A 25409-nucleotide genomic window follows, 5' to 3' on the forward strand; every position below is an offset into this window, starting at 1 on the left:
TATTGAATTAGATCATTTTATACACACCTCTAATGTCAATCATGTAACTACTTGTGGTGTCTATTTAAAAAGTAAATTAATGTAGGATCTCTCTGGCAATTACCTAAGCTCCCACACGAGCATTCTTGCGTATTCTTCAAATGTGGGATTCGGGTTTATACCCTAACAATTCTCCTCTCTAGCAAAACCATCTTGTAGCGTCGTTTGACCATTAACATTGTTTAGAAGACTTTCGACACAAGGCAAGACACCAAACACAAATTTCTATCTCGAGGTCACATAGAAGGCCTCTCACATGCAACATGTTACAAATTTTATAAATAATACGCAAGTGTACGTAATCAAGTAGTAAGCTCACACAGGTGAGGTCGAACCACAGGGAATTGGACTGAGTACCACTAGATTAAATCTATGTTTCTATTTGGCAAATCAATATTTTTTTCAAGTTCAATAATCGAATAAAAATTCAAGAAGCTAAAAGAGACAATAAAATTAATCAGAAATGAGAAGATAGGGAAGAGAATCTTGTTGATAAGTTTACCCAATTGTTAATGCCTAATTACTATTCCAGTTCTTGTTGTGAATGACAGATTATTCAAATTACCCTTCAGATCTTCTAGGTTCTAGATCTCGTGTTCTCTAATTAATCTCTTAATTAGAATGGTCTAAAATCTGCATTAAGCAATAATCTAAGAAATCACAAAAGTCATGTAAATACCTTCGTTCTAAAAAAACTTAGGTTATCCAAATTTTAGCATTCTCAATTCTCACTTTTCAGATTTCGAATTGAGATCATAGACATGCAAAGGGTGATCAAGCTTTAACAAGAAAATAACACAAATAAAGATAATACACAATCAAAATGAACAGGAATGGCAATTAACATTAACTAGGACAAACTTTAATAAACATTCATCATCTTCCCTAAATGGAAGATTAGCTCATGTTCAAATCCATAACCATTTCTAAAACAGAATTCAACATAAAGAAATTAAAAAGGAAGAGAGAAAGAAACTGTTGGTGGAATAACTCTCGATCTTCACTTTGCTCTTCTAGCCGCTCTCCACTGCGTTTTAGGTCTCAAAATCGCCTCCCTTAATTTTCAATCGCAGTTTTCTATTTATTTCTCGTTTTCAGGGTTCAACGGACGAAATTACTCTCGCTTGTACGGGCTCTCGCCGCGGCCATGGCCTCGTCCGCCGCGGCGACTGATGACGTGGCCACGGCGGTGAAAGCTCTCGCCGCGGCTTCTGAAGCCCCCAAAAATGATCTCTCTGTTCTCGAGTTATGGCCGCGGCCATGGTCAGGCTCGTCGCGACCAAAAGTGTCCGAGCATCAAATTTGCGTTTTTCTTGGCTCCACTTGTCTTTTATTGCACTTTTGTATCGCGGGGCCTCCATAATTTCGAGACACCTGAAAACATAGAAAACGAGCGTAATTCTGTCCTAAAACATCGAAAAGCGAACATAATAGTGATCCAGAACATAGGGTAGAGATAGCCTAACACAATGCGCTCCTGAAGTTTTGGCTCTAATACTAATTATTTGGGACTTATTCATCCAACTTGTTGGGTTAATAAACTCACCTAAACTACCACATACATACATTGTCAGCTGGCCCATTTATTTTTGTAAGCACTATTCCAAAAGACTTCATATATACTAATGGAACAGGTGAATACTTATACTTAAAACAATTCTTATATATATAATTTTTTAATGTGAAACTTGAGTTAATACCTCAACAACTAATATAATAAAATAAGTAAATAGTTTACATAATTTTCTTTCGTTTCAATTCTTTTTTAGCCTTATTATTTTTTTTAAAACTACTTTGACTAAAATTATATGTAAGATTACATATGATTAAAATATATGTAAGGTTATCAATTTTATCTATATTACACTGTTAGAAATATTTTTATTTATTATAATTATTTATTTCTTGTATTTTCTTAGGACTTCTAATAATACGAGTCACATTTTAGTTAAATTAGCATTTTCTTTGAATGATTATTATGTTTGGTGATTCGATTACGTACTATAAGATTGTATTGCTACTGCTTTATAGATAAACTCTTATGATTAATGTTATTGTTCGATACTCTTTTTTTCTTTTTATAGTTTATTGAGTTTATTACTCTTGAAGTTTTAATGAGGCTTTTTTATTTCTTAAAAAAAATCATATGTACTTAAAATGTATGTTTTACTTAAACTTAACCTAAACAAATTTGCGATTTTATCCCTTTCAAAAAAGATAAGAAAAAATAAGCATGGTATAGGATTATCTTAAATAGAATATTACATAAGAAGTAAAGTTGTGGTCCTATAATTAACTGAAATGGAAAGTAACTACAATATAAAATCTAATTATTGTAAAATTTTAATTATATGCCAAATTAATTACGTGTCATTGAAAATTTTGTACAAATATTGATCAGTACTATATATTATGAGAGTTGTATATGATTTGTCACAAATTAATGATTTGTAAATTTAAGATTGATTCTCGTAGCCTTTTCAAAAAAAGAAAAAAAGAGAATGATTCTTGTAGTTTTGTTATAAGATGTAAGAACCATTGTATTAATAACACTGTATAAAATCTAGACGTAAATCTCTTCGAAAAAAAAAAATCTAGACGTAAATAATAAATTAAATAAAAATAAAAAGTAAGAAGAGATGGCATCTGTTTGTGGAAAAAAACTAAAATGAGCGGGGAAGAGCCACGTCTTACGTTTTAATCCTCACTGTCTAAACAGCGCGTGGGTCCCAAACAAACTTCAAAAACATCAACATCCCAAAAATAAAAACCCTTAAAACGAGAGTCGCCCTTAAGACACGCCCTGACTCTCTTGACCCGAATTGTTCGGCTGGGCCCCACTTTTTTACCATATTTAATTTAATTTTCCAAAAGTACCCCGCCAATGGCGCTAGAAATACGAAAAAGCCCACCTCTGAAATCGAGAGAGAATATGCCTTAAAAATGTATAAGCTGGTGGGTGAGTGATGGTGGAGATTGAGAGGAAGAAGTGGTTGTGGTAACGGACACAAACGACATCAACAACAAAAGAGATGTTATATAGTAATACTATTACTAGTACAGTACACATATATAACATGTTAGAAACGCTTCTCTCTTTTTGGCTTTTCTGCTCATTAATTATTTATTCCTCGGTCAATTTTGATTTTTTCGTTTTTGGTAAACTCAAAAAACAAAATTAACTGATGAAAAAATTAATTCAACACAAACGTTAGACTATTTCAATGATAATTTTGCAGTTCCATTTATTAAATTTACCAGATAAGCATTTTTTTTACTTTGACTGCTGTAAATGTAAGTTATTTTTATTTTTTTTTTACGTTTTCTTTTTGTTCACATCTGCATGAGTCGTCAGTGGTGTTTGGTAGTAAGATAATGAGAAGTAGTGTGACACTGTTTTTTCTTTTAAAAAAGATAATTAATGTCTAGCTATACTTGAAATTTCGGAAATAAATGCGCGGGAGTTACAGAAATGACATATTCAATAATTTAGTACACCTGCTTTGCAGTGATGTACATAGCTATAAGCCTAGCTACTTGCCTACTGGATTAAATGAACATTATTATAGAAAATAATCAGACATAATTAAATTAACCCATAAAATAGCTGAGATAGGGACTATACATATTAAAAAAATTGGTTCCTATTTTTTTTTTTTCTTCTCCTTTCCGTATTATATGTACATTTTTCCTTTTAAAACATAATAAAGTACTAAGTTAATTTAGTTGAAAGATGGAAAATGTAGCATTGGAGGAAGAAATAAATGGAGAAAGAAAGTGATGTTTTAGTAAGAGAACCGGACAGGATGATCTTATATGCAGGCTTTTTAATCAATCCTATTGATATAGACACACACATATAGAAAGAGAACATGGGGTGTTGGGACCCTCAGGCCTCAAGAGAGGGTTAGACAAAGGAGAGAGAAAGGGGAAGGGTGTGGGGTCCACACACCGCCCATGCGCACGCTGTCTTACCAGAACCAAACCCATCATCGATCCGATTCCTTAGACCTAACCCTAACCCAACAACACATTACTACTACTACTTCTCTACAGTTCTACAACCCCCGATAAAAAAAAAATAAAATAAATAAATAAATAAATAAAAATCAACTCAACCTCTTAAAAATAAAATAAAAGATTAATAATAAAAAAATGTGTAAGCAAGCAGTAGAGAGCTTCAAAACCTCCTTATACCCAATCCATTCATATATTTCTTCTTACTAGTAGCTGCTGTCTCTCGTTTTTCACTTCTCTTCTTTCTAATTCGCTCTCAAACCCAAACTTATTAAGCTTTCATTCCATATAGTTGGTGAGAGAGAGAAAGAGAGAAACTCTGAAAAATATAAAGAAACCTCTCTCTGCAAAAAGATAAAACCTCACATGAGCTTTGTTTGGAAGCTGCTCTGGAAGGGATCTAAAAGATGAGGATTTATCAACTCTTTCAGTTGAAAATTTGGTGGGTTTGCTGAACTTGAAGGAAAAAGAAACTTCTGTGTAGCTAACTTTATCCTCCCCTTTTCAATTTTCCCTTTTCTTGGTGAAGGTTAGTATAGTATTATACACACCATATTTGATTCAGCACAACATCCCAAAAGATAAAAGAAAAAAAAATAGAGATTAAGATCAGCTCTCCAGCTAGTATTAACTCTCTCCCTCTCTCTCTTCACTCAGTTATCGATTTGAGCAAGTGAGTATATAGTATCAGAAATTGAAAAACAAAATTAAAAGAATATGGATCCAATTGCTGCTGCTCATGGCCGTCCACTACCGCCTCCTTTCTTAGCAAGAGATCTTCATCTCCACCATCCCCACCACCAATTCCAACAGCACCACCAACATCAGCAACAAAATTCTGAGGACGAACAAAACAGCAGTGGTGGAGGCGGTGGCGGTTTAAACCACCGCGGAGGAGGAATGAAAAGGGACAGAGACGAAAACAACGCCATTGAAGGGAAAGACTTATTAGTCTCCCCCGGTAGTGGCGGAGGAGGATCAGGTGGAGATTCAGAGATCACTAGAAGACCCCGGGGACGTCCAGCGGGATCGAAGAACAAGCCGAAACCCCCAATCATCATAACCCGAGACAGCGCCAACGCCCTCCGATCCCACGTTATGGAAATCGCCAACAGCTGTGACATCATGGAAAGCATGTCCGCCTTCGCTCGCCGCCGCCAGCGCGGGATTTGCATCCTCAGCGGCAGCGGAACTGTTACTAATGTCACACTAAGGCAACCGGCTTCTCCTGGAGCCGTGGTGACCTTACATGGAAGGTTTGAGATTCTTTCCCTATCGGGATCTTTTCTCCCACCGCCTGCTCCACCGGCAGCTTCTGGGTTGACTATTTACTTGGCTGGGGGACAAGGCCAGGTGGTGGGTGGGAGTGTTGTGGGCCCACTCATGGCTTCGGGTCCGGTTGTTATTATGGCGGCTTCGTTTGGTAATGCTGCGTATGAGAGGCTTCCACTTGAGGAAGATGAAGGACAGGTTTCGATTCCCGGTGGAAGCGGAGGAATGGAATCGCCTGGAATCGGAGGAGCTGGATCGGGAGGAGGACAACAGCAGCCATCTCAGTCTCAGCAACTATTGCAAGATCCAAACCCTTCTCTATTCCATAATAACGTGCCTCAGAATTTGTTGAATTCATGCCAATTGACTTCGGATCAGGGCTACTGGGGAACACCTAGACCACCTTATTAACTTTCTTTTTTTTTTCTTTTTTTCTTTCTTTCTTTCTTATCTTTTCTTTTCAAAAGAAAACTTTCTTTCATGATCAATATCATGTTATTCCATCATCAGTTAATTTGGCTCTCTTTCTCTCTCTCCATCTCTCACTATATGCATCCTGATATCGATCTTTCTCTTTGTTTCAACTTTTTTTTCTTCTTCTTCTTAATTGTCATCATCATCAGGTTTTTCATTATTCTTCTTTATTACAAGTTTCGATTTTTTCTTTTTTAATGTTTAATTTATTGGAGATGCTAAGAATTCATCGTCGGTCTTTTGATATTGAAGAAGAATGTACAAATTTTCTTAATTTTATGATTTTATGCTTTTTTTTTATTTTTATTTTTGTGGAGATATATGATGATCATATGTATATATTTGATGTTTGTCGAAATAGTTACTCAATTTTCGGGAGGTCCCAACTGACGGTAGCTTAAAGCTTAAGTAGCTAGCTATATAGATATACAAGCTAAGCTATATAAGTTGGCCACCAAAAAATAGCTCCTTATTCTTTCTTCAATTTTCTTTTCTGAGGGGTGCTGTTGTACTCTAATTCTGCTAACTTGTCTGATAATATATATATATATATATATATATATAGGCAGCCGATTTTGTGCCCAAATGTGCAAAACACGGAATGGAATCCGTGTACGGCAGGTAGGTCCCACGTTAGAATAGTTATAATTTTTAATTATTTATTTAAGTTGGCAACCGGTTATTCTAGGTTAGGTAACCGGTTGTAAATTTGTATTTTTAATTAAAAAATAAAAAGGTACAATTTAATTACTGTTCACGTCAGTTAAAGTAAAAAAAAGTACAACAGCTTTACTGTTCGTGGCAGTTAATTGTACAAATATACTGTAGGCAGTGGGTCCATGTTGTCGGAGTGGGGTTATTTTGGTATTTTACATCATGTATGTAATTTTGGAATTGTAGTTGAGTACATAATATCACGTACCGAGTACATTAATTGTTTATGCATGCTGTTTAGTAAAATTAGTGTACAAAATATCACGTACCGAGTACAAAATATCACGTACAGAGTACATTCATATTTGTTTCGTAGTACATTGTTAAGAATAATTTGTTATAAATTATGAAATTATGTGTTGGTATATATTGAGTTTTAAGTTGGTGTATTATTTTTATTTTTATTATTGTGTATAAAAAAATACAATTACTATGGAAATTTTTGACCTTATAAGATTGAATTTTCTTGGGTAAAATAATTTATTTGTTCATTAATTATAAATTTGAGATTTGTTGAGATAAATACCTTAAACACGGCAAACATAACATGAAGTATATAAATGTAGAGTTTTTGAAGCAATAACTAGAGTCATAAACCTTAAAACATCAACGGTTAAAAATAGCTAGTTATATATATGAATGACCATAGTATGATTCTTGTGTGGTGGAAGGCGGTTCAGGGAAATACGCGTTGGAGTGTTCATTGAATGAGTCAGTTGTTGGTTGATTGTGTGCTGACTGTTGCCCCTGAGATCCAGTATTCTGTTGACGGTTTGGGCACCGCCGATAATCATGGCCTGATGAGCGACAAATGCGACAATGTCTTGAGTTTCTTGGGATACGCTCCCGTTCGGTCCTTCCCTTGGATTTCCCGTACCCTTTGTTCTCACAACTTCAGGGTCTTTAATAATGTTGGGGTTGTTACGATATCTTCCAGGTTGTGGCGTACGTCCTTCGGATTGGAACTCATCTCAAATTCTTCCTTCAACATTAGAGTTAGCCGTTCAATCTCTTCCTTTGCACGCGTGTACGAATCCTCTCTGTTTTCTTTGCATAGAAAGTCAAGTTATAAGTTAATGAGCTGAGAGATCCAAACCTAGCCATCTCATAAATGTGTTGTTGTTCTTGGGCCGGGGGGTTAAAATGTAGGTGGAGATTTGTCTTCGCGGATTTGCTCCATCGCTTCATGAGAAGAGTATTAGGTATTCTTCTGATGTTTAATCTTTTCATTGTAGCCCATAAATGTCTACAAGGGTACCCCTGACTTTCATATAGCATGCGGCTACGGTGTAGTGCTCGTTGGCCTTCACGGTAATGAACTCGGTATCGGACTTCGGATGCCGAAACTTTCCAATGGTGTATATCCGCCACTCTCCTTCTTGCTCCTCACTTATGACAAAATAATTATTCTCTAAATCAAGTCGCTCAAAGCAACCTTGTGGTACAGAGTTCTTGTGTAGAATTCAGCACATTGGTTGTAGTACGTTGTCAAGCATGTAGGATTAGGTGGGTGAGGTCGAGTGCATCCGCTTTTGAAGTCATTTCAGCGCTCTCGTTGTGTCCGAGCTTTGAGACCGTCATATCTATGGTTGTTACGAACTCGCGCAAGCAATAATTCTTCTCTAAAAATTTTTTTTAGAAATTTGAGTTGATCGATTCGCAACGTTGTGTGGTTCTCATTCCCGCAACGAATGAACCCCTTAAATAAGTTTCTCGCCCATCGTTTTCTCGTGTCGAATGTTGTTTGGCACCATTCATTATCTCGTTAGTTGTTGGGTTTCGACGACGTCTAACCATCTTGCTTCGAAATCCTCCTCCTCGTAGTAGTTGTACATTAGATCTTTAAACATTTTCAAGAAGATCGGATCTTTAACCTTTTTGGAAGCATTTGTATTGAGATGCCAAGCACATAGACGGTGTGTCACATCGTGCATGTGTTCCATGATGGCCCGTTTCATGGCCACATCTTGGTCGATAACTACAACATTTGGCTTCTTATCTCCATGGCATTCGAGAAATTTTTGAAGTAGCCAACGATAGGATGGAAGCTTCTCGGGGAGGAGTAGAGCGAACCCGAAGTTGCATGTGTTGAAATGGTGGTTTACGCCAATGAGAACAATGAGAGGCTTATTGTACTCATTTGTCATGTAGGTGGTATCAAACCCTAGTACATCCCCAAAAGCCACATAGTCGACACGTGAGTTTCCATCTCGCCCAAAATAAGTTAGCCAATCGATTCTCCTCGTCCACCCGATATACAACGAAGAAATTTGGATCCCTCTCTCGCGAGACAATCAAGAAATCCCAACGCTCCTTCCGAGTCCGTCTCTATCTTTTCTTCTCGCTTGGCACCGCAACCCCGTTGTAGACATCTCGAAGTTGACATGGCATTCTCTCGTAACCTCCACTTTGCAAAGCAACATGAGACATTATGTTGGCGCTTTAATTCCAACCGAGTTCATCGACCTAACTCGGGCAAGCAAGCCATCGGACACTACTCGGTATGATCTCAAAATTGTACCTCACTTGATGAAGCGAGGTCGTGATTGTGTATTGTGCCGAACTCTTTGCATTTCCAAGTGTTAGATGGTTGTGTGAGTAAAATACGTAATGCCGCCCGACATCCGTTCTAGTGACATCATGAGGTCTCTTTTTCTTTGTGTTTCCGTTATTGTGATTCTTTTGTAACCCTCGGAACAACAAACCCACTCGCGCATTACGATGACTCCGTGAGAACGTCGTACATCATCTTTTCGTGCCGAAACCCATCCGTTTCGCATACATTTCGTAGAATGCTTCCCATTTTCCCGCCTTGTCGAGACTCTTGCCTAGGACGTCACATATTTGAATCTCATTCACCGGTTTTCGTGATGTTTAGCTCGTTGTTATGCTTTCCCATTCGTAGGTTTGTTCCTCATTCATGTTCTCTCGCCCGAGACTCGGCCTCCATAGTGTATCTGTTTGAATTAACAAATTAAATGATAAAGTTAATAGGTAAGGAATGGTTTTCGAGAAAGATAAAAAAAAAGGACTTACTGATAAGTAACCAATTGTTCCTTCGACGTTAATGTACTGGAGTGGAGTTACAGTGTTCGATTGTTATTGATATCGAAGAATTAGAGATGAAGACTAAGGGAAAGATAGTGGTGAGTCGATTTAAATTAGATTTTATGAGATTGAATGCCTCAGATTGTAGAGTAATATGGGTTGGTGATCACATTTAAGTGTGTTGATATTAATGGGCCTCTCAAATATTGGAAACTCTATTCCACTCTCTTCGTACGTTTGAACAGTAAAATAGTACAATTACATTTACTTTTGAATAAATTAATTGGAAAATAATGTTATTGTATGATTTTTGGGTTTAGATATTTTGTTGAGTTGTATGGGTTGGTGGTAACATTTAAAATTGTTGGGCTTATATGAATGGGCCTTTACCAACCTTTTTTAATGAATTAAACCACTTCGTACGTCAGGATAAAAGTAATAGTACATTTTTGTATTTCTGGACAATAAAGATTGAAAAGTAAGGATGTTTTTTTTTTGTATGAATTGATGACATTTTTTAGTAGAATGGGTAGTTTCTCCCATTTATATATGTTGGGCTGATATTAATGGGCCATTGACCTACATCTTCTTATGAATTAAACCGTCGTTGTACGTTAGAACAGTACCGTAGTACATTAGGTTTTCTGGGAAAACGGGATTGATGAATAATGTTGACATTTGACCATACTACGTACGCCTACACGTGTATTTAACTGTGTAATTCAGAAATTTAACCACCCCTCTTTTGACACATCAGATGTGCCCAATGGAGTACATCCCAGTTGAGTACAGCTAACTAAAAAACGTACTGTAGGGTTATTCTCCACGACTTATATAACACACTTGAGACGTTTTCCAATCCAGCCTCAAGTTTATAGAGAAATTAACTTGTAATTTAGTTATTAGCATTACATATATCAAGTATGAGTTCAGGTCCACACTGGGTTATTTTCAATGGACCAAATGAAGGTATCTATAGTAGGTACGAAGACGCTGTAAGCAAAAACACTAATTCTGATGCGTCCATAAAAATAATTCGTTATGAATCTTTCATAGAAGCTTTCTCTGCTTTATGTCTACATGGAGAGACGGGACAATGCTTCAATGGGCAGCAAGTTAGACAACTTTGCTGTGTTAATGAGTTTCCCTGCATGTGGGATTCTGATGATGATAATGATGAAGAGGCTATCCTGAATTCTGTTTCCTCACTGTTTGATGAGGGTGAATGCTCTGGTGCAAATAAATCACCCGAACAGGACAACATGAATGATTCGACTGACAAAGGTGAGGACCGAAATGGAGATGATGTAGAAGTTGGGGACAAAGAAGGAGTGGATACTTCTCCAAAAAACAGTAAATGATGCTTTGTGTTAGTGTCCAAGTTATGTTATTTTATATTTTGATGCTATAATGTACTATCAGTATTTGTTATGAAATCTGTACTTCGGTTTATTTTGCAGTATTAATGTCACTTTCCTCATTAATTAATTGTGGAATTAAAAGTGAAGTGAATCATTGTGAAATCACAACTGCAAACAGAAAGAAAATAGACTTAAAATAATATAGTAGAGTTACACACAACTATATATATAATGGAGGTAAGTTCTTCAATCTCATTAAATGGCATAACAAAAAGTTGATAGAACGGCCATATGAGATGAGTTGTAACAAAAGTACACTACATATATATAAAATACCACGATTGAAACCGAACGGATGTTCAATCAAGTTCTATAACTTGAGGGAACTTCCGTTGAGACGGAGGGCTATTGTCTCTGAACGGGGACTTTGGTCGTGAAGGAGTTTCTCTTGGAGTAGTGATTGGTGATTCTTGTTTTACATGAAGTGGGTAGTGGGGTATGGACACCTCGGTGTAGTCGAGAATGTCATCCATGATACCCTCTAATTTTTGTCTTGAAGTGTTGGCTTCTTGCATGAAGTGGGCTGTATGGTACAGGTGTTCCGCCAGTTTGTACGACTCCTGCTTGGCCTCCGTGGCTCGTGAATGAGCCTTCCTTGTCAGCTTTTCGTGTTCGTGGAGAACAGACTCCAGCCTTGCACAGTTTGGACATCCTGACATGGAGGCTGAACGGAGTCTTGGACTCCGTGACGGTGTACCTACGGGTCTTGTGGAAGAGAAAGGATGCGGTGGGGATTTTGGAGGACTTGTTTCAAAAGGGTTGAAGTTTTGGTAAGGGTCCATTTGATTTAGGAAATAGTAAAACGGGGTTTCAAAATAAATGCTTAGTTTGTAAAACCTAACCTTTACTTATATAGTGGTTTGGTGGGTTGATGTACACGTAATCTCGGTTCATGTAATTTAATAATGGATTTTTTTTTTCCCAATTAAACCATTTAATAGTTAATAAATTTTGACAATGGTAATATCCACTTACGACAATCTAAAAAATCCCAATTTACCCATTTAGATAACCAATGTTAATAGAGTGAATCAAATCCAAACAAAATCTAAGTAATATAAAAAAAGTACTATGTGATGTGACATTTTTCTATTAAAAAGAATAGTACGTACGGTTTTTTGATTTAAATAATAATTTCAGATTTGAAGTAAAAAAATGTCACATCACCATCTTGAAATAATAAGTACATGGTTTAAATGGTGAAATAAAAAATGTGATATGACATCCACTCATTTCAGTAGTCAATAATTTATTAACATTTCACTTGTCCAAATTTTAATAACAAAAATGTGATATTAGTATATTACAGCCCAACAAATATTAAATCTCCTTAAGTAATATACCTAGGTTTCGTGTTTGCATATAGTATCTTAATTAACTCAAATCAGGGAATCCCATGAGATCTGCATGTACTGAATTTGATTTGACGTTACACTGTGACATCTCTGACGTACGTTATTTAAAGCATATGAAATATTCCATTTAACGTCAGTGAGTACACTGTAGGACGTAGACAGAAAATTAAATATTGATAAGACAGCAATTGGTTTTTTTAGTGAGTATGCAGAAATTAAAATTAGAGGAAATTAATAGTCCATACTTGGGTAAGAAGATTACAATATTTGGACAATTTTGAAATAATTCCCAACAATATAAGAATGTGGACTATTAAGAATGGGTAGTAGTCCAAATTTAGTACAACTCGTAAATAGGAAATGGTTGAAACGGTATTAAAATAAGTATTTTACGAATAAATATGTACGAAATTATAGTTTACTTTTGACAACAACTTCTAATTATCTCATTAAATTCAAATATTGAGTAAACATAATTGCACCATACTGTATTTACGGTGTGACGTCTTTTGTGCACGAGATATTGATGTACTTTATTTTCAAACTTGAACTTATTGAGATATGGGAGATCCATCTTCTGCCGTACATTGAAATACGTCACAAATATATTTGCTAATTAATTTTTGGGAACCACATTACAATTTTTCACATATTTATTTAAACATTACAAATTTCCAATATTAAAAGTGAACACCCAACTACCATTACCATTAAGATGTTATGAATCCGTGTTGGTAAAATTAATATTAAATATTTTCATTTAAAACCTGATTTGACTAGACTGTACACCCTATCAATCAAGATGACTTTGTCAATGCATTGGAAAAAGACATTTGGAAAATCCAACCCAAATTGTGAAGTGAGTTCAAATTTCAAATTAAATAATATTTAAAAATAATAATTAATAATTTCAAAGGTATTACTAATTACTTGATAGTAATTATATGTCATTATTTCACTAATTTTGTACCATTAATCCGTATAAGGTCACAACATTAGGGTGTACCATCTACTTTGAAAACCCTAGCTCATCCACTTATTTTATTTTGGAATTATTTTTTAAAATCTGACATTGCAAGTGTTGTTCGTAACTTATTGGAAATAGTGAAACTCAATGGCACATATTGAGTGAACATATTTCCATTCCAAATAAAATTTAAGTTTACAGTTACAAAGACATACACAATAGAACAGAATTTGTACATAACTTAGTTGTATCCCAAAATAAATTAATTAGGATGTTTTTTACACTGAAAAATGTAGGTTGTATTGAGATATACTATAATATCAGTACTATTATCACATGATGCTTTATCTGACTCAAGACTTTAGTTTTCCACCCCGCGTGTCGATTTTCGTCCAGTGTTTGGCGCACCGACGGCTGTGTCAAATATGATTACACTCATCCGCCGATGGCCTTGTGGACTACGGGAGGTTGGGTAGGTTCGGTTGGGTGGGAGATTTGGCGGCGTCTCAAGTAGTTCCCTCCAGCCTAATCCACCAGTCCGAACACTTCGTCAACATTACCTGAATATACATGTAGCGCGTACATAAAATTTCTAAGAATCAATTTGTAATAATATAATATTGAAAAAAATAGACAAAAATAGTTGAGTTATTACCCGCATTTATTATGAGATGATTGATTGAATTGCTGAAATTTCCTTAATGCATATACAACACACGGTTGTATTGCATACCAATCCTTCTGTTTACACATCTTCACTTCGGTGCAACAACAATACATAATTTATTTTTTCATATATTATCCCTACACATATGTGTACAGGAAGGGAGTGAGTTCTCTAGGAAAGAGAACAATACTAAATTGAGGTGTGAAGGAGTAAGGACAGGTAGAGGGGTATATATAGTACTTGTGGATGTGATTGTGTTGTGTAGTCTTTTCAAAAATTAAAAAATAATAATTAATAGAAACTAGTACGGCTAAAGATGGGGTGATATGACACCAATACAAACCTGATTTTGTCAATGCATTGAAAACCGTTACTTCAACATACCCAACCAACTAATAAATTTTCCTTAGAAGACGTAATTTGAACCAACCTATTGACCGGTTTTGTTATGGTTTGGTTCAGTTTGTACGTGTAAGAAATTAGTACAATTTGTGAGAGAAAAAGTTGTTATTAGTTTGTATTTGAATTCTAATGTCCAATAATCAGTTGACATGTGTAGGATGTATTACCTTCTTTAATAAAATAAAAAATAGTTATTTAAATATACAAACCTTTGAAGTCAATATGAATGAAAATAATGTGTGTCATTTAAATATACATTTTGAATTTTCACTGGGTTAATATCAAAGAAACTTAATGTTAATAGAATCTCAAACAGTACATACGATGTGACATATAACTATGTAAAACTCAGCTAAGTACGTTTTTACAATAAAATAATAATTTCAACACTTAAAGTAAACAACAAATCCTTCAAAACCCTAAAAAACAATTTTAAATAAATGAGGAAGACCTTTTTTGTATTTTAAAATAATAAACATTTTAATAATATTTTCCCATCAATCCATATACGGTCAAATCAGTAGGTTGTACATGAGGAAGCAATTTGACCTAAGACTGTAAAAAACGCTGACATTCGCCTCCCGCATATCTTTTCTTCAAGAGTCTGGCGCACCGTTGTGTCAAATATAATAACACTCATTCCTCGGTCGCCTTGTGCACTCGGGAGGTTAAGGTTCGGTAGGATGACATATTTGGGTGGCCGTTTTGGAAGTAGTTCCCGCCACCCTAGTCCACCCATCCCAAACCTTCGTCAACATTTCCTGAATACACATGTACCACATACATAAAATTTTTAAGAAACAATTTGTAATAATATAATATTGAAATAAATAGACATAAAGAGTTGAGTTATTACCAAAATTTGTTATGAGATGATTTATTGAATTGCTGAAATTCCCTTGATGCACCTACAACACACGGTTGCAGTGCATACCAATCCTTCTGTTTGCACATCTTCACTTTGGTGCAACAACAATACATAATTTATTTTTTTAATATATTATACACACGTCTACATATAGGGAGTGAGTTCTGTAGGGTAGAAAACACTACGAAATTGTGAAGGAGTAAGGAGAGGGAGAGGGGTATATATAGTACTTGTGGATGTGATTGTTGAGTGTAGTCTTCACAAAAATTTAAAAATAATAATTAATAATATAACCCTAGGTACGGCTACAAATAACCTAAAGCTATTTATTTGACTTTTTCAATCCCTTGAAAAACGTAGTATCAACAAACCCAACCCCCTACTAACTTTTCCTTGGAAGACGTAATTGGAACCAATATGCATGCTCTAAGTGGACAACATTGAATTGGTTCACTGTGCTAAACAAAAATTATGTATTTAAATAAGGTAAATGTTGCTCCCATTGTTATCACATGTAGCAACAAATATCCTAATATTATGTCCAATTAAACATGTGTGGCCAAATGAATAAGAAATTAAATTAGGATGTTTACTAATAATGAAAACTCAATATTTATTTAAATACGATTTTAATATTTCATTAAAATATTATTCGTTGGAGTAAATATTGCAATATTTTTTGTAAGATTACATTAACGTATCAATCGTTGGAATCAAGATTACAATCAGTGGCGGAACCAGCCCTTAGTCTTAGGAGGGGCCTAAGTATGTTGATTTTTTTTAGCATAAGGATAAAGATTTTTTGTTCTTTTGTAGGACAAATATGAAGAATTTAGTACATTGAGAGCATAGGGTAAATTTATAGTATACCCCTTAAGGGGTTGTATTTGTTTTAGCATTCGGTGACAACTTTTAGTGAACTATTTTTTCCATAATTGCGTACATTACAATTATTGAAAATTTTTAGAAAATTTCGAATAGTATATAGTGTAAAAAATAAGGTTTAAATATTTAGTTGAATATACGACTGTTTTTTCTTATACGTGTGGTAAATAACTATTTGAGCTTTATTTTCGGTACTGTAAACTATTAAAAATTTTTTGAAAATTTTATATATGGTCCTAAATAAGTACATCGTATGCGATTATGAAAAAAAAAAAAGACCAAAAATTTTTGGGTGATTCTACAATGCACCCCCTTAAAAGGGGTGCAGTAATGCACCCTTACCTATTTCGACATTGAGAATAAATTTGAAGTGTAATTTTTTTCATATTCATATTCGTTTACGTTATAGTTAATTAAGATATTCTATAAAATTGTGACAAATTCGGAATAATTTACAATATAGAAAGTAGTGTTCAAACAATCTATTTCACACGCTTATAAAATAAAATAGTCACGTGTGCAACACACTTTTTGAATCCTATTTTTCGGCGTGTTAAAATTTTTCAAATTTCTTAAAATTTTACAGGATATCTTAAATAGAAATAACGTACACGACCATAAGAAAAAATTTGACTAGAAAATTATTTAGATTCTAAAACAAATATGGTGCATCAATATATTCATTTAAAAAGGAGTGGTGTATTGTAAAATTTTCCAAAACTTTTTTAGATGCCGAAATAGATAGCACGTCTACCAGAACGATATTGATACAATTCTAAACAAAATTGTTTTAGTATAAAAGCATAAATAATCATTGGCCCATTTATGAGCTTTTGAGTTTTGAAATAGTCAATTTTCTATCAAGAAATATATATTTAAAAAAAAAGCAATTAATATAGATATACATTTAAAAATCAAAATGTGAGGAGGGGCCATGGTCCCAGCAACATAGTACCGCCATTGATTACAATAATTTTTTGAATACTATATAAATATAGATATTTAATAACAAAACTGTATAATGTTATGAATACAATAGTACTTTAAGACAAGAAGTGACTCTAGTTGTTGACCGAGGTTTTCGGCAACTAATAAAATATGAATATAATAATGAGCTATAAGAAAGCGAGATGAAGACTTTTTACGTGGTTGGGGCGTTAATGAGCCTTAGTCCACGAGCCACTGATATTTATGGATGTTTTAATACAGCTCTTACACTTGGGAGAATGTTTCTCTCTTTAATACAAAGAATGTTCTTGGTGAGTTTTTTCTCTGTTTGCTCTTAAGCAGCCAAGATTCTCCGACCCCATTAAATGAGCTTTGAGGGGGTATTTATAGTGTTTGAGTGGGGCAATCCCTAGAGTTGTACTTACACATGTGTCTGTAAGTATCCATAAAGTTGGGCATTTCCGATGAATATACCATGGGTGATGCATGGTGAAATCCCTAGGTGCTGTAGGGTTTTTATGGAGAATGTCCTTTTTTTCTTATGATTGACGTGACTCTTCGCAGAGTAGCCGTCGCTAGACTTAAATGATCATTACTGTAGAATAGTGAATCCGGTACGCTTCATGATGAACTGAGTACACACCCCAGTAACAGTGTGAGTGCTACGAAAGGTTGACTGCCGCTCATTACAACCCTAGCCCGAGAGGACGTTCAGTGAGTTGATCCTGAGGATAGTGACTCTGCTACGCAAATGCTAACCTGAGTACTTACTGTGACTCGCATTAACCAGAAAACACCGCCTGTAACAGTGTGAGTGATGTGAAAGGTTGACTGCCGCTCGTTAGAACCCTAGCCCGAGAGGACGTTCAGTGAGTTGATCCTGAGGATAGTGACTCTGCTACACCAATGCTAACCTGAGTACTTACTGTGACTCGCATTAACCAGAAAACACCCCAGTAACAGTGTGAGTGCTACGAAAGGTTGACTGCCGCTCGTTAGAACCCTAGCCCGAGAGGACGTTCAGTGAGTTGATCCTGAGGATAGTGACTCTGCTACACCAATGCTAACCTGAGTACTTACTGTGACTCGCATTAACCAGAAAACACCCCAGTAACAGTGTGAGTGCTACGAAAGGTTGACTGCCGCTCGTTAGAACCCTAGCCCGAGAGGACGTTCAGTGAGTTGATCCTGAGGATAGTGACTCTGCTACACCAATGCTAACCTGAGTACTTACTGTGACTCGCATTAACCAGAAAACACCCCGGAATAAAGTGTGAGTGCTACGAAAGGTTGACTGCCGCTCGTTAGAACCCTAGCCCGAGAGGACGTTCAGTGAGTTGATCCTGAGGATAGTGACTCTGCTACACCAATGCTAACCTGAGTACTTACTGTGACTCGCATTAACCAAAAAACACCGCCTGTAGCAGTGTGAGTGCTGTGAAAGGTTGACTGCCGCTCATTAGAACCCTAGCCCGAGAGGACGTTCAGTGAGTTGATCCTGAGGATAGTGACTCTGCTACACCAATGCTAACCTGAGTACTTACTGTGACTCGCATTAACCTGTGTGTCAGAGATACTGATAGTAACAGGATGTTCATTGTTACCATAACGAACCCCCCGTGAAGAATTGTAAATTTGTAAAAAATATTCCAACATGTAATTTTCGGCTTCATGACAGAGATACTGATAGTAACAGGATGTTCACTGTAGACAACATTATTTTTTTTTATATATAATATTAAAAAAAACTACATAATTATAAAGAAATATTAATCAAGACTTTTATAAATGTATTTGTTTGTATTTTTATATCATTAAGTGTGGTAATAATATATTCGGGTGTTTGCAGTGTCGGTAGTGTAGTTTTTGACCCTTTTTTTTTTAACCAATCCATACATGCGGTTTTTCCAATTTCTCAAACCGCAGTCGCACCGCGAAACTAAAAATCGCAGAACTCGCACTGCGGAAAATGGTGCGATGCGGTACTGTTTTTTCGATTTGGACTATTACCAATAATTAAACTATCACAAATACAACAAAACTTGAGTAACAATTGTGAAAAATTAAATTTCAATCAACGTAAATTAAAATATTTAATGTTTACTAATATTGGCATCCCTACTAATATTATTTAATGGATTTAACAAATATTTAGTAATGTAATATGGGACGTACACTGTTCAATTGATGGACCTTGTCAATTCACACAACACTAAAATATTATTTTAAAAGAAAGGACCGGTTGAGACATGACATGATACGCTTCCCAACGAAACAATCAGCCATGCCCTATTATGTTGTACGAATTAGGTTTTGAAATTGGGGTTTATTTTGGCACCAAGATTGATAATGTTAGAAAACTTTTTAAAAAAATTCATTTTCCCACCACTAACTCATTTGGAACAGCCTATATATAAACAGGTGCCCCCTTTACTTGTGAGTGACACACATTATCTCCACCATAGTTAGAAAAAAAAAAAAAAATTTGTACACCTCACTCAGAAATTATAGTACATCGCACATGGTGGCTGGTGGTGGAGAAGACTCATGCGGGTTCGATGGGGGTGGTCCGCCTTGGAGAAATTCACTTCAGGGACACCCCCATTGCTACTGTGGTGATCTAGCTTATGTTTGGACTTCTAGTAGTAGAGCAAATCCTGGTCGTCGATTCTTCGGATGTCCACACTATGTAAGAGTTTTGTCTTTTTAGATTCAAAAGTACTTCTCATTTATGTTTTACGTACTTAGGCAGCCATGATAAACTAATAGGGTTATTTTCAACTCAGGAGAACGATGAAAGTCGAGGATGTGATTACTTTTGTTGGATCGATAAATCACATGGTAAGAGAAGTACAGATGCTACACCTGGATTGCGAAACCAAATCAAGATTTTCGAAGAAGATAAGAAACGCAATGAGAATGTTATTAGAAAATTAATTTTTATCATTTTTATTTGCCTTCTCATCATTGTCCAACTTATATTGCGTTGAAGATATGGGTTGTCCCAAAATGCAAATGTTTTGTATGTCTTATGTTCTCAAAACTTGTTTAACTTAATTGTGTAGATCTTAATAGAACCGTGTGGATGATGACGAAAATTTCATTTGGTATGAAGTACCCACAACGTTCTCAAAATTTTATGTTTTCTACATTTCTAATTTCTGTAGCAAATTTCGTCAATGGGTTCAATGTGAAGTTGCAAAATTGTATATTATTCACATCTTCGTATTTGTTATGTGAAGTAGCGCAATGAGAATGTTCTATATTCCATATTTTTCCTCATTACTATGTTATGAAAAACCATATTTAAGGGGGCTATTGTTTATTTACATTTGGTTAGAGTAATGGTACATTTGGTTAGAGTAATGGGAGTTGATATGGTATGGTTTCAATCTTTTTTTTTTAAATGTTCTCAAAACTCAGTTTAAAGTTGAATGACTACAAAGATTTGGTAACTAACATCAAACAATTAACAAGTGACCTTTGTCGTTATTTGTAATGTCATAGTACATGTGTTTTGAAAATACGGTTTAAGGAAAAATCGGTTTAAAGTTTAATGACTACAAAGATTTGGTAAGATTAGGCAAGTAACATGATTTCCTTCAAATAATTAAGAAGAAGTCACCTCTTCACCAAAAAACAAATAAAGAAAATTAAGAAGTCACCTTTGTTTTCTGGTTAAATAATTTCTGTGAAGTACAGTCAACTACTTTCAAGTATGGGTACATTGTAAGAGTTGTTATGGTATGAGTACAAAGATTTGCTAAGTATGGTTTAATATATTGTCAAAACTAAAATAAACACAAGTCTGTCAACATAATAACCAGTTCCAAACGTGAACTAATAAAAACAGATGTCTAAATCCAAATGCTCCGAAATCCAAACTAAACAACACACAAATAACACAACCTATGCTCCCAAATCCAAACTACACAACACACTAATCACACGACCTATTAATAACACAACCTATTAATAACACAAGTGTTTTTCACACACTATTCACCATATGAAATCTTAGTCTTGGTAGACTGAAGCCTAGGGGAGGCTCTCGACGGGGAAACATGTTTGCATTGCGAGACTTCGTACATCTTGAACCGAGGATCGCGTGGAGACTTTGACGGACTACGCAAAGGGGCCGAGGACGATGCAAATGAGCTGCCTTGTGCAGCCCTACGATCTTCAACCACTTTGGTACGAATTTCATTTTGTTCATCAGTTATGATCCTCGCAGCGATTTCCAAACGTGCCTCAACCGGGTGAAACTGTGCCACAATACAGAAACAAAAACAAAAACTTAGAAAATGTAATTAACTCTAATCAACTTCACAGTAAAACACCGAATAAAATTTAAATTACACAACGTTAATCTCAATCAAACTTGCGTAGTACATTCGAAATATTTAAAAAGTGGTATACCTCATCAACTACTTCTTCCTCATTGGCCACAGCGTCCATGTACTTCATGACGTATACTCCGCAATCTCGGTCATTGTCTTGTTGAGGAAGCCCGCGATCTTTCCCCGTCAATTCTGAAATCCACGAAAGTCACATTCTTCGACCTATTCTCCTCAAACAAAAGGTCCAACGTCGACAACTGCAAAGGTATACAATTAGTTAGAGTCAAGTACACAATGAGTTATTCACATCAAACAATGAAACTTTGCAAGTTGACCATTTCTTTCGTAGCCTCCACACGATACTTCTCATTCATTGCGGTGTGTAGGGAGTCCATAAATGAGACAACCTTCGACTTCATATTTACTTCGGCACCAAACCAATGTGGTGCACCTTCTAGAGTCAACACCGGCACAAACATCTACAATTGAATAGAGGAACAATAAAGTCAAAAATAAATTGAAATTACACACCATATAGATATTCGACACTACAATGACCAATATGCATCGCTAACATATCTCACTTTTCAAAATTACAATTAAGAACGACCATGTGTATATGATGAAGTACCTTGACGCATTTTTCGAAGTTGTCTTCGTAAAACAGTTTTGACCACTCCCGGTCTTTCGCAATCCTCTTCACATTAAACGAACCGAGAGTTTTTTGCTGCAAAAGCATTGTTCATCTTCTCAAGTAACAGAAATTACAACCAAACTGAATTACAAAATTTAAAATAAGCTGTACAGCAAAGCAATTACCGAGATGCGAGTGGGCATGTACCAAACACGAGGTTGGTCAGGTAATCGACTATCACGTTCGTACTTGTTCATTAGTATAGAAAAACAGTCAATGATCTGCAACAAAATGAAATATGATTTACACATGTACAATAAATGATACATATTTAGTTAATACTTTGACACTTACGGATCCCTCAACTTCTCGCAACGGTCGCAACGATGCCATGCACCTCCTATCCACTTCAAACTTTCGAAATTTCGCAAGCACATATCTGATTCAATTGTAATCAATGTAACTGTTATTAAAAATTTCTACAAGTATATCATAATGAGAAATACGAAAATAACATTTACTTACCCCGGATCTAACGTGTTGCTAAAAATAAACTTGTAAAACCCATATTGGTTACGGGGGATCGCTTCCTTCGTCTTGAATGGCCCGACAACAGTTCTGCCCGACTCAATGAATTGCTCGTACGCCTTATCGTTGAAGTCATCCTCAATTAAAGGCACATTCTCCGACTGTGACTTCTTTGATTTGACGGGGGCTTTGCCTTTATTCCAGAAAGATGCCACTTCGAGTATATCAAAGTCCTCATCGTCGAAGGTCTTATGTGCAGCACCTTCATCTTCAACAGATTTTGTAACAGATAGTGAAGGCGTACTTACAGAATCCACCACATTTTCGTCGGATAGACCAACAACATTAGTCTTCGAACGGACAGGGGACTTCAACGGGGACTCCTCCACGGCCTGGCTGCACTCCGCCTTCTTCCCCGTTTCCGCAGCAGCATCCTCCTCCAACTCTCGGTCAATACCACCTACACCTTCTCCTTTGTCCATAAATTTCAAAGAAAATGATCTCAACTGAGACTTTAACTCATTCGAGATGTACTCCTTCAACTCGTTGATAGAGCTGACAAAGTGGTCACTGCTCTTTCTTCCTTCCGAGTCCGAGTAGTAGTTGGGCAGTATTACGGGATTCGAAGTGAGCGTTATCTGTTAAACATAACAAATTTAATTTTTCAAACCCAAAATAATTAATATCAACTGAAATCACTTTACCACATTGTAACCAAAATTCGATGTACCTTGTCGCTGTTGGGACCCCCATTGTCTTTCACAAATTTGTAAGCGGACTTACATTGTTTACTACCCCAAAAATCAACGGGGAGCACTGTTCGGTCGACATATCCAAAGTTCCACTCCACGTGAGTCAAGTACACCAACTGTCACAAACAAACAATGTATTGGTAATACATTCGACTAATAAATGACAATATTATATTATAAACTGAATAAACACATTTACATAATTGAAAGATAACAAAATCAATGTACCTGGAGGAATAAGGTGCAGCCAGATACATTCTTCGTCGCCTTATTTCGGAATCTGAAAATTGAGTTCATCAGATACCTGAACCCCGCAGTCGCCCAGTTCTTGTGGCGAATGTCCCTGGTAACCCTAAGGGAGTGCAAGTACCCCGAAGTGATATCGACCCCCGTTTTCGGCGCAAGGACTGTCCCTATGACCACCAAAGAAAATTTAATGAGAAATAGGCTGTCTGCCTCAACGCACTCCAACAAAGATTTCTCCAACATTGTCAAGGACACGGTGTACTCGACAACGTTCAATATCTCCTCCAGATATCGAGTGTCACTATCACCCTCGGTGACTACAGGATCCCCTCCGTCGTCCACCCCCATAACATCTCCGAACATCGCGGCAGATAAGTGAATTTTCCTCCCATACAAATCCAGTATGCTAGTGGTTGGGTCAACATGTTTGATTAACCAACTCACTAGTCGGGTGTCAACGTATGGTGCATCCTCTCTGATGAATGATCCAAATCCAGCATTTTGGATCACATCTTTCTGCTCCAGGTTCAGGTTCTTGCAAATCCTCATTAAACGGTTGAAGGAGCATCGACCGTACACAGATGCTTCTTCACTATCAGGAGCACCCTCTTCCTCATCCACCTCCACTTTCTTCCCCTTGGCATCACTCGCCTTTGGTTTCCTCCCCCTTGTTTGCACAGCCTTCTTAGCGGGATTAGGGTTAGGGTCATAGCTTCTCCACTCAGACTTCTCCTCGTCGGTGAAACCTTTATATTGCACTTTTAATTTGTCGGTAGCCTGTAATATGAGGCAAACTTACATCAACTACAGAGTACATGGAAAGAATCGTAAAGTACGTCAAACAACCCTACGTCAATTACAGACAATTGATATAAAAAAATTAAGTAACAGTCGACATCAAACCTCTTTCTCAGTTAATCCCTTCTCAGCTGCTCGAAGGGCTTTGTAGTTCGCATTGCTACATATGGACATAATTTCAATCAAATATATAATAAAATAAATGTCAACCATCAATCACACGAGTAAACAACTATCCATCATTCAAAACTTACAAGAAATTTCTCCAACCAACCGCATTATCGTTCGGCTCGGGGGTGACATCCTTCTTTACGGGTTCATTTCCCCTTTCCTTTTGCGTTTCCCAGCCATGTATGATGAACCTAACCAAATTAAAGATAAACAAATTTAAACAATAAGGACTACATATTTCAACAAATACACTATATAAAAAAAAAAATTGACCAAAACACAATGAAAATCGTGCATTGTAATCACCCAAAATCACAGCAAATCAACTTAACCATTCGGCATTGGAAAAATTCAGATTTCAAACACACATTTCATGCTTCTTGCATGTTACACATTAAAGTACATTAAAATGATGTGAAACTCTTTTCAACTAAATGATTTCCAATACTCAAAATTTATACGACAACACTTCCACAACCAAAACAATGAACAAAACAACACTTAACTACTAACTCTCATAACCAAAAAGTGGTACAAACGAGTTGGTACAATTCGTGAGAACCAACAACATAAAGCACACACATGAATAGACAAAATTCCCCCAAACTTAACCAATCTAGGTACCTTGTACCTCTTAATTCATGATGAACAGAGTACAAAGCCATTTGGAAAACATTTAATATCAGAATTAACAAAACAATGCTTCACTACTAACTGTCATAACCATTTCAATAACTTTTCCAATAATTGATATACACAAAAAAACAAAACTGCCATAGTTTTTATCAATAGTGTATCTCATTAACTCATGAATCTTCTGTCTAAACCATCCAATTTTTCAAAATAAATTCATAACAATAGGA

General features: G+C 36.0%; 2 protein-coding genes and 2 long non-coding RNA genes across 4 annotated transcripts; 2 read left to right on the forward strand and 2 right to left on the reverse strand.

The window, feature by feature from the left end:
• The first annotated feature begins 4124 nt into the window (after window positions 1-4124).
• LOC115704801 (AT-hook motif nuclear-localized protein 22) lies at window positions 4125-6743 on the forward strand. Its single transcript, XM_030632008.2, has 2 exons — window positions 4125-4585; window positions 4714-6743. The coding sequence occupies exon 2, from the start codon at window positions 4774-4776 to the stop codon at window positions 5737-5739; it is 966 nt and encodes a 321-aa protein (XP_030487868.1). The 5' UTR covers window positions 4125-4585; window positions 4714-4773; the 3' UTR covers window positions 5740-6743.
• A 7960-nt stretch (window positions 6744-14703) lies between these two features.
• On the reverse strand, window positions 14704-15618 carry LOC133029256 (uncharacterized). The gene is made up of 2 exons (XR_009683408.1): window positions 15233-15618; window positions 14704-15137 (listed from the first exon to the last, which is right to left on the reverse strand). It is a non-coding gene; the product is annotated as an uncharacterized LOC133029256 (long non-coding RNA).
• A 2809-nt stretch (window positions 15619-18427) lies between these two features.
• On the forward strand, window positions 18428-20359 carry LOC133033508 (uncharacterized). Its single transcript, XR_009685631.1, has 2 exons — window positions 18428-19766; window positions 19864-20359. It is a non-coding gene; the product is annotated as an uncharacterized LOC133033508 (long non-coding RNA).
• Window positions 20360-21181: 822 nt separating this feature from the next.
• On the reverse strand, window positions 21182-25211 carry LOC133034250 (uncharacterized). Its single transcript, XM_061109302.1, has 12 exons — window positions 25171-25211; window positions 24630-24737; window positions 24481-24535; window positions 23560-24354; window positions 23310-23447; window positions 22577-23217; window positions 22406-22490; window positions 22237-22332; window positions 22049-22144; window positions 21753-21896; window positions 21497-21674; window positions 21182-21342 (listed from the first exon to the last, which is right to left on the reverse strand). The coding sequence occupies exons 1-11, from the start codon at window positions 25209-25211 to the stop codon at window positions 21567-21569; spliced, it is 2307 nt and encodes a 768-aa protein (XP_060965285.1). The 3' UTR covers window positions 21182-21342; window positions 21497-21566.
• Window positions 25212-25409: the final 198 nt, after the last annotated feature.

Source organism: Cannabis sativa, chromosome 1 (assembly GCF_029168945.1).
Source record: "Cannabis sativa cultivar Pink pepper isolate KNU-18-1 chromosome 1, ASM2916894v1, whole genome shotgun sequence".
NCBI lineage: Eukaryota > Viridiplantae > Streptophyta > Magnoliopsida > Rosales > Cannabaceae > Cannabis > Cannabis sativa.